The sequence below is a fragment of the Pleurodeles waltl genome, chromosome 3_1 (genome assembly GCF_031143425.1).
Source record: "Pleurodeles waltl isolate 20211129_DDA chromosome 3_1, aPleWal1.hap1.20221129, whole genome shotgun sequence".
NCBI lineage: Eukaryota > Metazoa > Chordata > Amphibia > Caudata > Salamandridae > Pleurodeles > Pleurodeles waltl.
The window spans coordinates 1,626,801,127-1,626,819,009 of record NC_090440.1 but is presented as its reverse complement, the minus strand read 5'-3'; the positions used below and the strand labels follow the sequence as shown (position 1 = coordinate 1,626,819,009).

Genomic DNA, 17,883 nt, shown 5'->3' with positions numbered 1-17,883 from the left:
CTCAGCGCGTCGTTTCCAGGTCAGGGGTCGCAGGTCGCGTCTCTCGTCCGATGGGAGTTCGCGGTCAGCGCTTCAACCGGCCGCCATGTTCCCCCATGACAACACCATAGCATGCATGCTTGCACTTAAACTATGAATAATATGATGTACCAGGTGTGCCTTCTACTCTGACATTGGACTACTACCCATGTACTACATTGCTGGTCTAAAGTGGTGGTGACAGCATATTGGTTTTTGTAGATTATTATACTTTTTCCTGGTTCAGTTGTATTGTAACGCCTACCAATCCCTGCAGTGTAAAGTTCCACTTACACATGACACCAAAACTCTTACGTTAAAATCCAGTGTGCATGTGGAGTGCGTGTGTGTGTAGGTATGTTTAATAGTAGGACAGTTATGGTGAGAGTATGGATGCTTGGACTGGTGGGATTCATTTTGGATTGCATTGGTTTGTAAGGGCACATAATGCAGATAGAAGTACAGCTTCCGGAAACAGTGGACTTGTATTGGATGCATTTCTAAGCTCAAGTAGGAAGCCCAGGTGCTGAAGGGTTAGAGGATGAAGTCAGGCAGCACTTAAAAATTCTATGAGGACTATTTAGCAGGGATTGCAGATTAGTCCTTCCACAATACTGCCATTTGATTGCTAGAACAAACAGTGATGAGTTAGCATATTTTGTTATCAGATGTAGTGACAAATTTTTAGACAGGGCCTACCATTTTGTCTTTCCATGAGTGTTACCTCAAGAAGGCTGATAAATGCTAGGTGCAGAGTCTTCACATTCCAAGGTGCTCATGTTTTGGTACTTACACTTGACGTCAATATCATCACTACCTGGTGGGAAAGCCATCACAATATGTTAAGGGTGTGTCTGTATTGTAGCCCGAAAAATTAAATTTAAAAGGGACCACCACAAACTGATTCCTGCATATTTGAAAGTGGAGCAGCATCTCTTGTCTGGAAAATCAACATAAACGCTGGACCCAAAGCATCCCAATTCATCCACAGAGTACTTGAAGAGACACCATGATCCAAGGCTAGTGTCCATCTGACAGGCAGTCTTCCTGAGCTGGTGGGGACATCGCCTCAAGTCTAGTCAACTTGTTTGAGTGCTGTCTGCCTAGTGCCTAAAAGCCTACCAGCCTGCTCAAAAAGGGAAGGAGTGTGCCTGACCCTACAGGAGAAGAAACTATCTAGAAAGAGAGGCCCATCTGTATTCCCAGAGAGTGGAACATTCAGAAGAGCACATTGTGAACAGAGTGATCCTATTCTGCTGCTGCCCCCAAAATGCTGTAAATCATTCAAACAATGCCACTGCAGTGGAGGACTCCAAGTGACCTGGATTCTGTGACTGTCAAGAACATGTGACTTTTGCCGAGGTCTGTTGTGCTGTTCTTTCTCAGCCGCAAGATCTAAAAGGTGGTACTGCTACCTGCATCATGATGGCTCAGGTTCTGACTCAGGAACACAAAGGACGCACCACCGATCTCTATGCTAAAGTACACCTCAATGAATAGTTAACACAACCCCTGAAGTGCAAGTCCAAGGGCCTGATTTAGAGTTCAGAAAATGGTATTTACTCCATCAAAGCGCTGGAGTAAAATAATCCGTTGCACTGACTGAGTACCTGCACCTCTCCAAATTAAGAGCAGACAACTCTTGTCACTGAAGGGCATAGCTGTTATATCACTTTCTGTCAATGAGTTAAAAGCTTGATGCTTGAAAAGCTGTAACAGTCATAACTGCTGTCCGTCAAACTTTTAACTTGTTTTTGGTTCGTCAAAAACGAAATCCCAAAGTGAGATTTTGTTTTTTGAAAAAACCAAAACGAATGACCCCAACATCAGAAGAGTTTTCTTCCATGACGTGGGGTCATTTGGTATGTCAGTGCTTGTTTCTTTCTCTTAAACTTGGCATTTTTTTCACTTTTTTACTTGCACTTTATATTACGTTTTCTTACTCATATCATATCTGAGTACTGCTATCAGGATATTTGAGATAATACTTGGCTGGACTAAGTGAATTACTAGGCACACAAAGTGAGGAGAATTTAGGGAACTTCATAATTTAATGTGAAGTTGGTAAAATTGGGCTGAGTCTGCCATAGTTTCAATTCTTTCACCAAATGCTTTTCAGTCTCGTGTTCCGCCCAGCACATATGGAAAATCAGGCTTCAGGGAATTGTGTTTCCCCACTTTGCGCTCAGCGAGAGCAGGAAATGACAATAGCCTCCATATTGCAGTACCTTCAGGCTCTTACCCGAAGTCGGAAATCTTGCCCTGGGACTTTCGAAAGAGCGAAAATAAGGCATAGAGCAGCACACATTAAACAAGTGACAGCTAAGTGGCAAGTCGGAGTAAAAGAGGGAAAAATGTCACTAAGGAAAGTGGCATTTTTATTCCAAAAATGTATTTTCATGATCTTCGGGAGGTTTAATGTTTGCAAAGCTGACCTAGTTTAAAAAATGTGCACAGTTGCATGGTCAAGTAATTCGCAATTTCATGCAGCACCAATAAGCATTGTTTTTAAATCTTAGAACAGTATTTGAAGTTTTTAGGTTTGACGTTAATCAAGACCTTCTGGCCCTCTTCCCCACCTGATTTTGGCCCCAGGGACTCCATCACAGGGGGCCCAGCCATATCATATATATTTTTTTTGTGGGGGGGGGGGTTGCCCTTCTCTTCTGGCCGGCCTTAACATATTTTTTTTGTTTGGGGAGGGATTTGTTTTACATATGAAATCTAGTAGACACTATGGCGGTCATTCTGACCGCGGCGGTCGGCGGTCGCCGCCCGTCAAGCGGTTCCCGCCGAAAGACCGCGGCGGCCATTCCGGCTTTCCCGCTGGGCCGGCGAGCGACCGCCAGAAGACCGCCGGCCGGCCCAGCGGGACAGCCCCTTCAACAATGAAGCCGGCTCGGAATGGAGCCGGCGGAGTTGAAGGGGTGCGACGGGTGCAGTGGCACCCGTCGCGACTTTCACTGTCTGCAAAGCAGACAGTGAAAATCTTTGTGGGGCCCTGTTAGGGGGCCCCTGCACTGCCCATGCCAGTGGCAAGGGCAGTGCAGGGGCCCCCAGGGGCCCCACGGCACCCGTTCCCGCCATCCTGGTTCTGGCGGTGGACACCGCCAGAAACAGGCTGGCGGGAAGGGGGTCGGAATCCCCATGGCGGTGCTGCAAACAGCGCCGCCATGGCGGGTTCCCTGGGACAGCGGGAAACCGGTGGGAAACCGCCGGCTCCCCTTTTCCGACCGCGGCTTTACCGCCGCGGTCAGAATCGCCCAGGAAGCACCGCCAGCCTGTTGCCGGTGCTTCCGCCGCACTCCGCCATGGCGGTCATGGACCTCCAAGGTCAGAATGACCCCCTATATATTGCTTTTTTACAGATCCTTGTATTTAAATATGCACAAACGGTTATGTTGAAATTGATAAAACTCCAGAATTGGAAAACTCTAGAATTTTCAAAGTTTGAAAAGGTGTTGGTTTTATCAGTCACAACTTTACACCATATACAATTGTTACATCGAACCTATCCTTTCAGTTGTTCAGGTAAACAACTGTTAGGTTCTATGATAATGTATTGCTGGGTGTCATTGGAGATGAGTACAGCCTTCAAGGTTTCTGTTTTTCGGAAAGTTAGTTAAGGTCTTTATCTACTCTAACAATATTGCAATATTTCTAATGAGTGTTACAAAGTTTAGTACAAGTATGGAAAAATAGTGTTTTATTGTATTCAAAGAGGTAGGTTTGATTAAACACTTGCTCTTTGTTCTTTGGTGCAGCATTAGATAGGCTAACAGAAGATAGATAGATATTTCTGTATTTCATATTGTTTGTGTTTCTCATTTATAAGAGCCGAATGAATAGTATTCTGAAACTATGTCAACATAGTGGTAGTACAGTCCTGAAGAAGAAGAAGTGAGTTTGTCCTGCTAGCTGACTTACTAAACAATTGCTAACGATTACTTAAATGACTGCCGATAAATTGAAAGAATGAATACATGGATTACGGATCTGATTTAAAGTGTTCAAAATAAACAAAGAAACTGAATTTGATGTACTTACAGCCACCAAAGATGTGATGAAATCCATATAACACCTCTGAATAAGCAGATGTTATATATAAACAGAAACATATATTCCTTTTTTATAAGTACTAAGACTAGAAACACATCATGATTACAGTATTTGACTGATTAATATGTGATAAAGCGATCTAGCTCCCTGTATGGAAATGCCTCTTTCTGCATGCTAGGCCCCAAAGTTTTGGACTAATGCTGCTGCTTTTTTCAACTCTAAGAGTGCCCTAAGGCCTGCTAACTAGACTTTAGTGCCAGTGTTCTAATCCATTACAAAAATGTATGTTGAATTGGCTAGCCCCAGTTGGTATCAGCTGGCTTACTTAGAAGTCCCTACTATATGGTACCAAGGTTACACAGGGAATGTAGGTTAGAGTGTCCACTCAGGGCTGCAGCACTGATTGTCCCATCCTGCATGTGACAAAGTACTAGGCATCTCATTTATGAGGAAATAGTGCAGTGCGGTGCCTCGAGCAATTTTGCTGTGCTGAGCTGCGTCATTTCCAAAACGCAGGAATGCACGTATTTACCAGAATACAGCACGTCCCTGTGTTTTCCCCTGCGCTGGCACTAAATCAGCTGCCTCCGCCAATGCAGCCACACTTGAGCCATGGTGCAAGGATGCCTGCGTTGTGGGGGTGATTGTTTACGTGTGGGAAGGGACACAGTCCTGCACAAAAACAATCATTAATGATGGTTCGCTCCTTCTATGTGTGCTGAAGAATGCAGCATACATAGAAAGAGCAAAAAATGAGGAGAAATAAAAGTATTTCTCCTCGTTGCACCACTCTACCGCTGCCCCTGGAGAGGCATTTGTTTTAGGTGGTGCCTCCGGTTTACGTTTCCTTGTAAATCCGGGGCAGTGTCAAAAAGCAATAAGTGTTGCATGGGTACACCCACAGTAATACTCATTGCATGCCCTTTTGCCACAGAAAACCTCTTCACAGAATCCCATATTTACAAGGCTGCATTAAGCCAAGAAAAGTGGGTTACCGTGGCCTTGCCAATATGGATGGGGACACAGCGCCACCAGAGTGTCACAATAGTGACGCTCCTGTGGCACAAGGGTCTTGTAAATGGGCCACAAATTGATTCCGCCTGCCACTGCAGCCTTGAAGAGCAGTTTTAAAACTCCTAGTTTGACTTTGCAGTTTAAACCAATGGCAAAGTCACCCATTCCCTGTACAATATACGGCTCCCCTGAGGAAGGCCCAGCGAGCCCTAAAACAAGAAGCTGTATATTATTAAGTGGGATATATACATTAATATGTCCTAACAGGAAAACTTCCAAATTGTTGTTTTTAGTGTGGAAAGGTTAATAGCCCCATTGGCTAGTACGGAATTACAGGCTAATAACTCAGCCCTGCTAACTTCTGAATGGGACCAATGAAATGGGTACTTCAAAATGTCAAATGAATTGTGGCATTAATCCCGACTTGATGCCCAATTTGAAATTAAAGGTTTTTTAAGGGCAACATTTAGAAAGTTGCCATTCTGTTGTCAAGTTTATCCTGTGGCCTTTCATAGTTGCTGGTCACCAGACAGCCTTCTGCCTTTCTTGGCAGGAGGATGAACATCTCCTAGGCTTGAGAACAATAGAGGCCTGCCACAGAGTGAGGTATTACCTCCTCCCTGCAGGAGGTCAAAGAGGGCGATGGCCCAAAGGGCAAGCTTCAAAGGAGAAGCTGCCTTTGATGGGCAAATGGCAATCATACTCGTGTAGGCCTGCCCCTTTGTTCAGGTAGACAGGCTGGTGGTGGTAGCAGAGAGGGGAACCCATTACCAAACTGTTTTTTCATGGGGATGTAGCCCACAGTTAGCCACACCTCTACCATGCTCCCAACAATTATGAAAGCATTCAGACATTTTGACAGTGGCCACATCAATGCACTCTGGGATTTCTAGATGTCACACAGACCCAGAAGTTGTCACAGGGCTGGAGAGATCCTGGTAGCCCATTGGCTAGTGACCACATCATCTCCCATGGCACTTTGTGGGCATAAATATGACACCCTTGGAACCTTGAATGTCGGATCACATCTGGACTAGAGAGAGGACTGAAGGACTGCTTTGCTGACAAATGGACCTGGCAAGAGAAGCTGCACCAACTGCTGGACTGCACCCACTTCCCCTTAGGCGAGCAAAAAAAAGCACTGCACCTATGGTGCCTGGCTTGAGGAAAAGTTCCTCCTGAGTCACAGACTGAAATAGTGATTCCAAGGGTCAGTCTACTGTCCCCCTATTCCAGCACTTTGGCCACAAAAGCTGAAGTTGCCCGTCCTGGCTAGAAAGTAGTCACTGGCAGGGAATCACCACTGACCACTGTCATGCAGCCAAGAAGACCTCCACTGTGTACTCAACAGTTGCATCTCTGTCTGCTAGACTCGGGAGATTGATACTAGCTTTCACCAAAGGATACTGCAAGACCCTCTGTGACCAGAGATTGGTAGATCAGCCACTGCTGGCCTTCTACTGGCTCAAAGATGACTTTGAGGGACTCAGTGCCCAGTGGCCAAAGTTACCCCACCTTAAACGCAGACTGAGAAATACCTCACAAAGACCCTGGTTGACTGCACAATGCTTTCAGCATCTTCCATCCTTCTGCATCCTCCAGGTAACTCTCCAAATACTCCTTATTGCCCCCTCCTGACCTTCTTCCTGTCAGAATTGGTCTACCAGTCTGGGCCGGAATAGCCAAACACAACTCTTTCAAACTTTTCAATAGTTTACCAACTTTACTGTTACCAATGCATGTTTGCCCTTTGGACTTAAAAACTGAGATTTACTTTTTACTTAGAAAATCTGTATCTCTAGAATGCTCTGGTTGACTTTGCTCATCTTGGTATCTCAAAAATCATAAAAAATAGAATGTGTTTTCATAAACTGGTATTGGTTTTCTTCTGTGTTGTGTGACTTTCGTATTTCATTGTTTGGTGCTTCTAAATGCTTTACACCAGTTTGTTTAACCTTGCCAAACTGACCCAAGATGGTTTTGTGAGTGTATTACAAAGTAAGGTCGCACAAAAATATCATGTAATACACCACCATCCATACACACACACCCATAGGACTATTATTGGAGAATTAAGGAGAAGTGAACTTAAAAGTATCACAAAGCCAAAAGGCTGTCAGCCAGCACCAGGCCTATTGAATTTTCCGCTGTTTGCCTTTTCGCCTAATAGCTTTTAGTTAATCTTATCCCGATGAACAATGGTGTTTCACATTGTTTCTCTTCATAAACTGTAAGAACATCTCAGAAGGTGTTGAATTGCTTCAATGTTTTTCTCATCAGGTGTATCATTCTGTATAATGTTGACACTTCTCTGAAAATGTACATTTTATATAAACATTTGCAAAAGCTTTTGTTGAAATTAAAAATACTTTTGAAAACATACATATCGCTTTGAATCGATTTTTTAGTGTTCTGATACAAAAGCAAAAAATGCTCCCACAATTCAATTCGCTACTACCACCAACATTTTAAAATGAATGTAAATTTGAATTTTTTATTGTCTGTTTTGTGTTCATGGATGGGTTGACGGCAAAGTAATGCAAAACTGCACAGTAATAAACATGTTTTAGGACTTTCAGATTTAGTTTCTATGACAAGAGCAGACAATGCGCTGCTAAAAACGGTCAACAGCACATTAGGAATCTATGATATAAACATCTGAAGTTTCAAGTGGACATTTAATAGAATAACCCAATTAATCAACCAGGCCGCAGTAATCGCACGATCCGGTGTTTTCTCTTTCAAGCATCATAAGAGCTTAATAAATGCTGTATGAATGTTTCTCTATATTTGCGATGAGTCGTCTTGGCACTTCTCTACGTAGGTAGAGGGGAAGTAACCCTCCTTCTCATTAGAAGTCCCATACCACCAGCCATTATCATTTTGTTGCTCCACAATCACAGAATCACCTGTTGAAAAAAACAAAAGGTGGGTTTACCAGAGAATTTGTGCTTTATGAAGAAATTAAAAGCAGTCTCAAAAGTTGTATCATAATAGGCCTTTCAGTGCTAGGCAGAGCCATGTGCCCGTATATGCATTTGCAGGTTGTAAAGAGAACTCAATTGACCCAATATTTTTCTAATTTAGGGATACATTTACATAGGTTTAGCGCCATGTTTGCATCACAAAAGAAACACAAATAGATGCAAAATCATTTTTTCCCCAGTTTACTTTCCAGCACAAAGCAAGTTTTGTGCTGGAAATTCACTTGAAAGTAGCACAAATACAACGGCGAGCACTGCCTTACGATACTGAGTGCCAAGGAGGCGTTCTATGGGTGGTGCATGGGCATTCCCATACAACAATTCATGGTTATTGATGCAAAACTCTATTAAAAAAGGTAGACAATGTTTTGCATCAACAAATAATGCTCTTTTGAAAATGGCGCTATTAGGGAGAAATGCTTTTATTACTCCTTCCTTTTCCAGGTTTGAATGTGTGATGCACTGTAAAGCACACATACAATGGAGGAAAAGTTGCCAAAGCATAATATTTTGCACTGGAAGGTTACCCTTTCAGTACGAAACATATACTAGACTCACACAATACTCTACTTCACTGTGGTACAAAGGTGTATGTTGTGTGTGTGTGTGGTGCCCAACAGCCTGATTGCGCGCAGGGGCTCGCGAAAGAGGAGGGGAGTGACATTACTTTAAAGATAAGATGCAGTCCTGCACTCTTCTCCTTAGGCGATGCAGCACTTTTGGCCATGCATTGGATGTAACTGTGCCCATTAGTGCTTTATTTTCAGATAGCAAAGCTCAGAAATAGAAAGATGCAAACATTGTACTTTGTTCCCAAACCCTACTATTGGAAAACAAATCACTATCTAATAGAAATATTAGATTACACAAATTCACTTTACACCCTCCTGGCGCATAGGACAGGTGCTCTACACTCTGCTATGCCAGAAAAGCCAATTGTGATAAGGCCCTCATGTTCTCGCACAGTTTTCATATGCCATAGCACAGTGGTAACTAAGAAACCCTGATTTGCAATTAACCTTGATACACCAATTATAACAACTGCTGGCATACTAACTTTCTATTTTCTTCATGAAATGGATGTTTTTTTCAAACTTAGCTGTATCTGTCAAATAGGATTTGCACCCTTTGTTGTAGAAAGAAGCTCCAAATAGTGCTGCATCAGTTTTGCAATTTTTCTATGAGCCAAATATTTTATTTGGGGGAAAATGCTATAGCTTTATCTATTGCAGAAGTAGTAAAACTGTTGCATATTGTATTTGCTGTCTTTTTAGTACATGTGCAAAATTGTATGTAATATGTAGTCTGGCGAGGAAATGGTCCCCATTAAAAAAAGTAAATGGTCCCCATTAAAAAAAGTTTATTATATCTACGTGTCGTCATAGGTTATTCCATTTTTGGTGTACAATCATCTCTTTGAGAACTTGGGTTTCTGGTTGTCAGAGTATACACCCTGTACAAGCAGAAACCACCAGTCAGGGCAAGCTAGATACACACTTAGAGAAAACATGTGCTTACCCTGTGTTAGCTTGACACACAGCAGTCAGGCTTATCTAAAGAGGCAATGTGCAACCTTTTTTTGTGCAACACACACACAAAACACACACACGCACCCACAGACACACACACACTGTAACAAAATGAAAATACCACCAAACAGGGCGAATAGAAGAATAGATTATACTTTTATGAGTAAAACAAGACCAAAATGACAAAAATCCAACCATTAGAGGCAGGGTTATGAATTTCTAAAGCATAAACTAACAAGCATTTACAATGCATCGGGTCTCGCGTCTGCTCATGTTAGAGCTGTTCGCATTGTATACTCCTAACCCGACTTTTCACCTATCGGGCAAAAGTGCATTTATGCACATAACCCGAAAAAGTTAAATCAAGTACGTAAAGCGCTCGCCTTCTGCCAAGCGAGATCGGGCTCGTAAATTAGAGGAAAAAAAGTCCATGAGCCCGATGGAAAACAGCGAGCCTCGCATGTTTTCTGTACTTGGTCGCTGCGCTGGAGGAGGGCTAGCCACCGGAAAAGGAATGCCATATGCGTGCCTTCGACTAATGAAAGCAAGCAGATTTTATCAGGGAAGCCCACCAACCAATAAAAAACACTGATGTGAAGTTGACAGGGCTCCAAGCCCTTTTATAAATACAAAAGAGTCTCCCTGCGAAACGCATGCGCGAGCGCATGCAACGCAGGCTCGACCCTACAAAGTAGTGCCTAGAAGTCAGTAGCGCTTAGAGATTACTTGAGGTTATGCTACACTGGGGTAAATACAAAGTTCAGGCCAACGACAATAGAGGGCAGGCCGACTACAGGACTCACACAGGGCCTACTGAAAAAGTACCTTGGATGGAAGACTAGATGCATGGAGCAGAAGAGGAGATACATCGCTGTAGATTTCAGAGATGTAGGTGATGCATCAGTTGTGAGCTGAGCAGCGTCCATGATGTGCAGAAGATCAGGCACTGATGGGCATCAAGCTGATGCTTCACTGTCGAACCGCTGTACTGGTGAAAACGCTTTCAGCACAAAGCAAAGCATCGCGCAAAGTTGGTAATGCGTCGGACTCAGGGGATGATGAGTCTTGCACTCAGCAATGCATGGTCCAAGGCTCAGGTAGCAGCAGCGATGTGTCGGTGTTGAATGGAAATGAGCCCGTTCCGATTGGCGCAACTTTGTAGATGCCTTGGTTTTCTCCAGTTGCAGCACAGATATTCACTTCCAATGGTCCAGGACTGGATTGGCACCATTGGCAGAGCATGACTCAAAGTAGACAGAGTCCATGAGCTGGCTGCATGGTGCAGGCAGTCTTTGATGTCCCTGAGACTGCAGAAGAACAGGGGGAAAGCCAACAAGCCCTTAGAGTCACTCTGGGTTCAGATGAGAAGGGTCCAGTCCTTGTCCTCAGCAGGGCAGAGATTATCAGGCAGCAGGGCAACTCATCAAAGCAGAAAGCGGTCCACCCAGGGCAGCAGTCCAGCTGAGTGCCAATCCTTGTAGCATAGCAGTCCTTACTCCTGGCAGAGGTTTTCACAGGTCCAGTAGTGTACTGAATTGGTAGGCAGCCTTGAGTTCATAGACAGAACCATCTCAGCATGACAGTTTCTACTTAACACAATACCCTGTTCTTACATCCAAATGTGCCTTTGCAGTAGGGGTGACGTCAAAGAAGGGCCTTTGAAGTAGACAGCAGTCCTTTCTAACAAGACCTGGCTCCAGACTATCAGCGGGGGTAAGCAGCGCTTTGTGTGGGGACAGGCACTACCTTCTCAGGTATGTTAGTTTCCCCTCCTCTCCCTACCCAGGGAGGGCTATCAGAATGCCAATGAATGCAGATGAGTTCTCTGTCACACCCACCCTTCCTGTGTTTGTGGCTGTCTAGAGGGAATGTACAAAGTGTAGTTGTCACCCAACCCAGACATGTATTGGAGACAGGCCGCAAGGCATGCACAGCAGTACAGGCAGAGAAATGCCCACTTTCTAAAAGTGGCATTTCTAAAATAGTAATGTTAAATCTAACTTTACCTTTGTTAAACCTTTTCAAAACTGAGTATAAGTACAGGGTATTTTTCCAGACAATTTGGAGACACCTTGGAACTGAAACTTACCTGTAACTGGACACAGAATGCTGCAGAAGGGACTCCCCAGGAACCGCCTTGGACTGCTGCTGCGCTGACCTGCAACCTGCCTGGTCACTTGGAGGTTGTTCCACCTGCCTGCATCCACCTTGTGCTGGCCTGCTCCTTGGTGCTCCATTTTGGTGTGTCCCCTAAGGGTGAGGTGCTGTGGCCCCTGAACCCTGCAACTGCTTGAAGCGCATGAGGAGAGCTTCTCTTTTTCTGATAAAGCACCTTGATAGCGCTTTCCATTTACACAGCTTAGTGCCCTGTGAGCGCCCTATTTTGTTGCTTAAAGTGCCTTGTGAAGCACTTCCGTCTACGTCTGGCACTTTGTAAAGCACTCTGTCACTGTCCGAATCACCGCTGCGACCCGTGCATTGTCAATTTGAAGGGCGCCGGAGATGCGTTGTCTCTGGGACCCCCGGGGCACCACTGAAGCTAAGAGAAGAGTGAGTGCACTCTTAGCGTGCCCCCGGGATGAAGCACACTCCGAGGAGCACCCCCAGGGCACAGGCAGGCTTCCACTTTGGTGCCTGATCACCGGTGTGGCCCTGGTGGGCTGCAGCTGACTCGCACACGAGACTGGGTGTGGGCGAATTAGCCCAGTGTTAGATTGTTATTCTGGAGACCACGGGCGGGGTGAAAGCCTCACTGGAGGCCCTCGCACTGCAAGGTCCCCTCTGTGACCCCTTATTGTTTGTTGAGGCTTTGCCCCCCCCCCCCCTTCGGATGGGCTGTGGTTGCTGGGGGTGGGATTCCCCAGTGAGAACAGCCCTCAGGAGGGGCCTGAAGTAAAAATCAGAGAGGGGTGCGTGTCTACCCCTCACCTCCCCAAAATCACCACAAGGCCCCCGTTTTAATGAGAGGAGCGCCGTGGGGGGGGGGGCTTGTTGTACTTTACTGCACTAGAGGTGCCATTTCTACCAAAAACAGGTACTTTTTAGGGACAATACCCTTTCCTGATGTTTCTCTTATGGACTTGCTGGAATTATTATGCTAACCTGTTTCTGGTATAATGTGACATATGTGTGCTGATGTTCCTTGTTATGGGTATTCTACGCTAATATGTTTTTATGACTTGCCATATGCTTTCTAATGTTCCTGGTATGGGCATTTATGATATTTTTATGACAAGTACATTTCTTTAGCAATGTGATTCCTGACTACTGCTTACGTTGCAGAATAATAAGTAACCAGTGTGTTATGTGTGACTACGGCTGTTTTCTGCAGTTCTGTAACATTCTGACAGCTGCTTGAGTAGCAGAGTATTACTGTGTTATTGTGTTTGGTCTAATTATGTTGAGTACAATACAGTTCATTTCTATATAACTTGGTGTTGTGTTTCCCTTGTGGTGGGGACAGTGTGTCATGTGTGTTGAGTATGTTGTGCAAACGCTTACATATTGCCTTACATGTTATCTTGCCCTGATTAGAGTGGGTGGGTTCTGCCTGGCATAGGTGCATGCCCTAGCTAACTAGAAACTCAATTTCTAACAACTACCGTTTCCGTTCATTTTCTCTTTAGCTTTTTAGTTCAGAAACTGCAAGTTTAGTTTATTGATTTTAGTGTCTTAGCAAAAATACTTTATTGTTTGAACATGACAGCCTCTACACTATGACCGTATTTAGGTTCTGTAAGCATGGTCTGGCCTGACAGTGCAGCTCCCACCAGAGAACAATGTGAGTATCACCAGGAGAGCTGCTTTGGCTCTGCCTATATATTGGGACCCATGAGTACATGTTTTGATCGGGAAGAAGTTGTGTGCTTCCCCACATGACACTAGTACTTGCCGCTGTGATAATTTTGTTTAGTTATGCAGCTGGCTGACTTTGGCACCTGACATTGTAATGCTCTAAAGGTGTCTTAGATAGCTAGTTTTTTTATAGTGTTTGTCTTTCTCTGGCAGCAGTATATATGGGAGTAGGGCAGTGAATAACCTACATGAATTTTTATGTCTGGCACGAAAGTGCAACTGTCTCCCAACCTTTTAATCTTCAGAAATATTACTCTACAGTTCTTTGCTTGCACAAAAATTACATATTCATTACTGTGCTATTTACTTGTAATTGTAATTGTATTTCTATTATGCTTACTACCCCTGATAGAGCGTTGCAGCACTGTACAGGAAGTAGCATACTACTCCAGACTCTAAGGTTAATGAGTAATGCAGAAGATATCTAATGGCTCACATTACCACACACCATTCCTTTAAAGTCAGACCTATTGGCATTGCCAATGTTTGTTTTTGGATGGGGAAGAAGTTCTATTTTGTTGGTTGGTTTGAGTTTTTACCGTCTGCCATGTTTTTGTAACAAGAGAAGAGACTTTATTGGAGTCTGCCGTCCACCTTTCTATTCATCATCTGTTCCGTATCTTCTTTGGGTACCCAGATTTGGAACAAAATGTACATGTCCACCGTTTTATTGCCCTTTCCCCCCATCGTCTCAAACAGCTATCTGAATTGAGGCAAGCAAAATGTATTTCCTTCTCTACAATCTGCAGTCCTCGCTACACTATTATTTTGTACATTCTTCTTATTATTATCAGTAATAGTATGATTAGTAGTAATAGTAGTGGTATAAATAGTGATGTTAGTTGTACTAGTGGGACTATTTTTTTATTGTTGTTATGAATATTGTTGTTTTTGTTGTGATTATTATTAATATTATCATTATTTTTGTTAGTAGTAGTGGTGTTGTTAGTATTAGTTACTTTGGAAATATTTTATTACTGATATTATTAACATTATTTTATTTAATTCTTCTTCTTCTTCTTCTTCTTCTTCTTCTTCTTATTATTATTATTATTGTTGTGATTCTTCTTATTATTATTAGTAGTACTAGCAGTAGTGATATTAGTAGTGTTCTTGGTAGTATTCATAGGATGGTACTAATGTTTTTATTATTGTTATTATTACTACTATTATTATTGTTCTCATAATTTATTATGATTGTTCATAGTGGTAGTAGTAGTAGTAGTAGTAGTAGTAGTAGTGGTTGTTGCAGTTGTGGTATTATTCCTAGAAGTGGCTCTATTGTTTTTATTACTGTTTCTCCTTCTTCCTCCTATTATCATTCTTATTGTTAATATCATCACCATGTTTTAGAGCTTTGTGTGATATATACACAGACACATCAAGAGCTTCAAGATGGCTAAGATAAGAATGGCTTAGATGTACAAGGCCTGAAGAAAGAGGTCACGGTTGGTGAAATTAAGTTTTGTGATTGAAGTTTCAGAGTGACAGGCCCAATAGTGTAAAACATACTCATTTGTTCTTAGTATCTTTTTTAATTGTAGAACGCAAAAGGTTTGGAAGTAGGAGAATCATGAGTACATAGCTGGTGATAAGTTCTTATGGAAGATGATCTGATTTCTGGTTTGCCTAGTAGATTAAAGTGAGAATTTTAAATGTAATCCTGATGGGGGAATCAGTCAATAACAACTTGGTTGGGATGAAGACATTTTTGTTTATGACAGAAGATCAATCAGCCATTCATCTTTTTATTATTTGCAGTTTGCTAAGCAGGTTGTGGGAAATGCCCTGCTAGATAGGGATGCAGTAATCAAGGCTACAATTCACCAAAGCCCTGTTGAGGAGCTGTGTGGCATTTGCTGTCACATCCATGGCTTTGTCATTCTAATTTTTACCTGTTGATATGTTAACAGACTCAAGGCAAAAACACTTTAGAAAGGATCATGAATTCCAAAGCATTTATGATGCGTCCAGAAAGGTACTAAACAGAAGTGTGCATGTGGGTAGTATGTAAGAATAGTGAAGACCAAAGTATTGTATTATCTTGTACCGTAAACTTTGAGAACCAAAATAATATTGTGAAGACAAGCCCATACAGATGAATAGATATTTTCATATCTACCTACCTTGAAAATATCTATCTCTATCTCTATATCTCTATATCTCTATATCTCTATATCTCTATCTCTATATCTCTATATCTCTATCTCTATCTCTATATCTCTATCTCTATATCTCTATATCTCTATATATATATCTATATATATATATCTATATCTATATCTATCTATATATATATATATATATATATATATATATATATATATATATATATATATATCCTAAAGATCTGCATTTGTTTTAAAACAAAATAGAAATTCGCTGAAAAGGCCAAAGGTTAAAGTAATGTTACAGTTAGATGAGATAAAAAGAATCTGTTTTTGTTTAATCAAAACCATAGGAATTCACTGAAAAAGAAAACTTTTAAGTGATGTTGTAGTCAGGTAAATATGTCAGTGACAACTGTAATGTTTTGAAATAAGAAAAAAACACAGAAATTCACCAGTTATAGTTAGTAGAGCTCACTGTAACTTGTGCCCACTCCATACACTGCTAATGAGCTCATGCCTTCCATTACTCATGACTTGCTCTTTTGACATCATTTGTGGAATCACTGATGATATCGTAAATGATGTCATTGATGACCATCATTGATAACATCACTGATGGCGACACTGTGGAAATCACCCAAGCTTCTTTTGTACATATTGCTCTATAAATAGGTATACAATTAGAGCTATGAAAGTGCAAAATATCTCAGATTAATATGAAGCACCATTACTGCTATCATACATACATCCCCTATAAATAAAGCAAGCTTGTGTTATGTGCAACTTTATACTTTATGGGTAGCTGAGTTAATTTTGACTGTGAACCACAGATGAAAGGGTAACTTATTTTACACACAGTGTGTTTAATCTGTATACAACTGTTTAGGGAAAACCAAGTTTCTCCAGATACTGAAGTCCTTTTACATAACTAATAACCTACTATGGGCAGTCTTTATCTGTATAAAGTCCCTGAGAGTCACTGAACCTACAGTGAGAAAAGAAGTGGATATAAATAGATAAGAGTGCACTGTTGACATTCTTTACTCTATGGAGAGAGTTTACTCTCTACCAATTTGTTTGCAGACAGTGGAACTCTCATGATAAATACATCACAAATTATTTTTTAAAGATTAACTACAAAGAACAGGGTACACTTTATGCAAAACATGTCCAAACAGTAACTATTCACTTAAAATACCCAAGATCATACTACCTTCATCCCTCATACTGGGTTGAAAACTTCACATATAGCCCATCTTCTGAAGCAAAACAAGCACCTGTACACAGGGTAGCACACAGTGTACTATGCTAAGTAGAAACTGTCATGCTGAGATGGATCTGTTTATTATCTCTAGGCTGCTTACAATACTTAGGGCCAAATTTACAAGACATTTGTGAATCAGCTGTGATGCGCCACTTTTCCTTTGCCCCCCGGTGCCCCACTAATGATACCATGTATGCGCAGTATTTACATTAGGGCATACCAAGACGCACGTTAGAACAATAGCTTCATAATTATGATACTTTGCAGGATTAGTGCCATAAATTTGAGCGCTAATCCTGCAAAGTATAAGGAGGCTCATTGAAGGTAATGGGCACGTCATTTTAACACCTGCTCTGAGCAGGCATTAAAAAGTATGCTACAAATGGCTCAGTGAAATGTTGTAAATTTCTCTGTGCCATTTTTACGGGCAACCCAGTGCTGGAGGACCCTCTTCATACATTATGCCTCGTGCAGAATGGCCTCCTTAACACCACAATAGAGTAAAAAAATGAGGCTAGTGTGGCGCTAAGAGGCACTATGGCCTTGTAAATCTGGTTATAGTTAACTTTTCTAAATATAACTGGTGAATATCTATGGTTATTGTTTAGTTCAAAACGTTAATGTCACTGACAAACTCATCTACTTATGATGTTACTTTAATCCTTTTAATCTTTGCTTTTTGACAAATCTTCATAAAACATTGAAAAAAGTGCTCTTTTCCTGCCCATTTTGTACATGGAAAGTGTCAGGGCAATCCTTTTTCCATGGACTTCTTTAGTCAGCAATACAGCAAAAACTGCTGAATGGAATTACACCAAATTTTGCAAGAAGCCTAATCTTAGTCTGGGAAGACATGCTTTTTTAAATTTGGCGTAAATCTGTTCAATAGTACATGAGATATTAGGAAGCACACATATCTGTATGTCTCAATTGTTGGGTTCAAGGGACTCTTGCAAGAGTCCCTTGAGCCCAATTCGAATAAATCAAGTGTTCTAATTGGCTAGGAGGCTTTCTTTTCTTGGGCCAATATGCTTCCACAGTTATCAGGC

General features: G+C 42.1%; 1 protein-coding gene across 1 annotated transcript in view; it reads right to left on the bottom strand.

The window, feature by feature from the left end:
* Positions 1–7,557: 7,557 nt before the first annotated feature.
* NOSTRIN (nitric oxide synthase trafficking) overlaps positions 7,558–17,883 on the bottom strand; it is a 554,795-nt gene continuing 544,469 nt past the window's right edge. Inside the window, exon 18 of the mRNA XM_069221364.1 lies at positions 7,558–8,000. Coding sequence (XP_069077465.1) covers positions 7,876–8,000 — 125 coding nt within the window. The 3' untranslated portion in view covers positions 7,558–7,875. The remainder of the gene's footprint in view (positions 8,001–17,883) is intronic.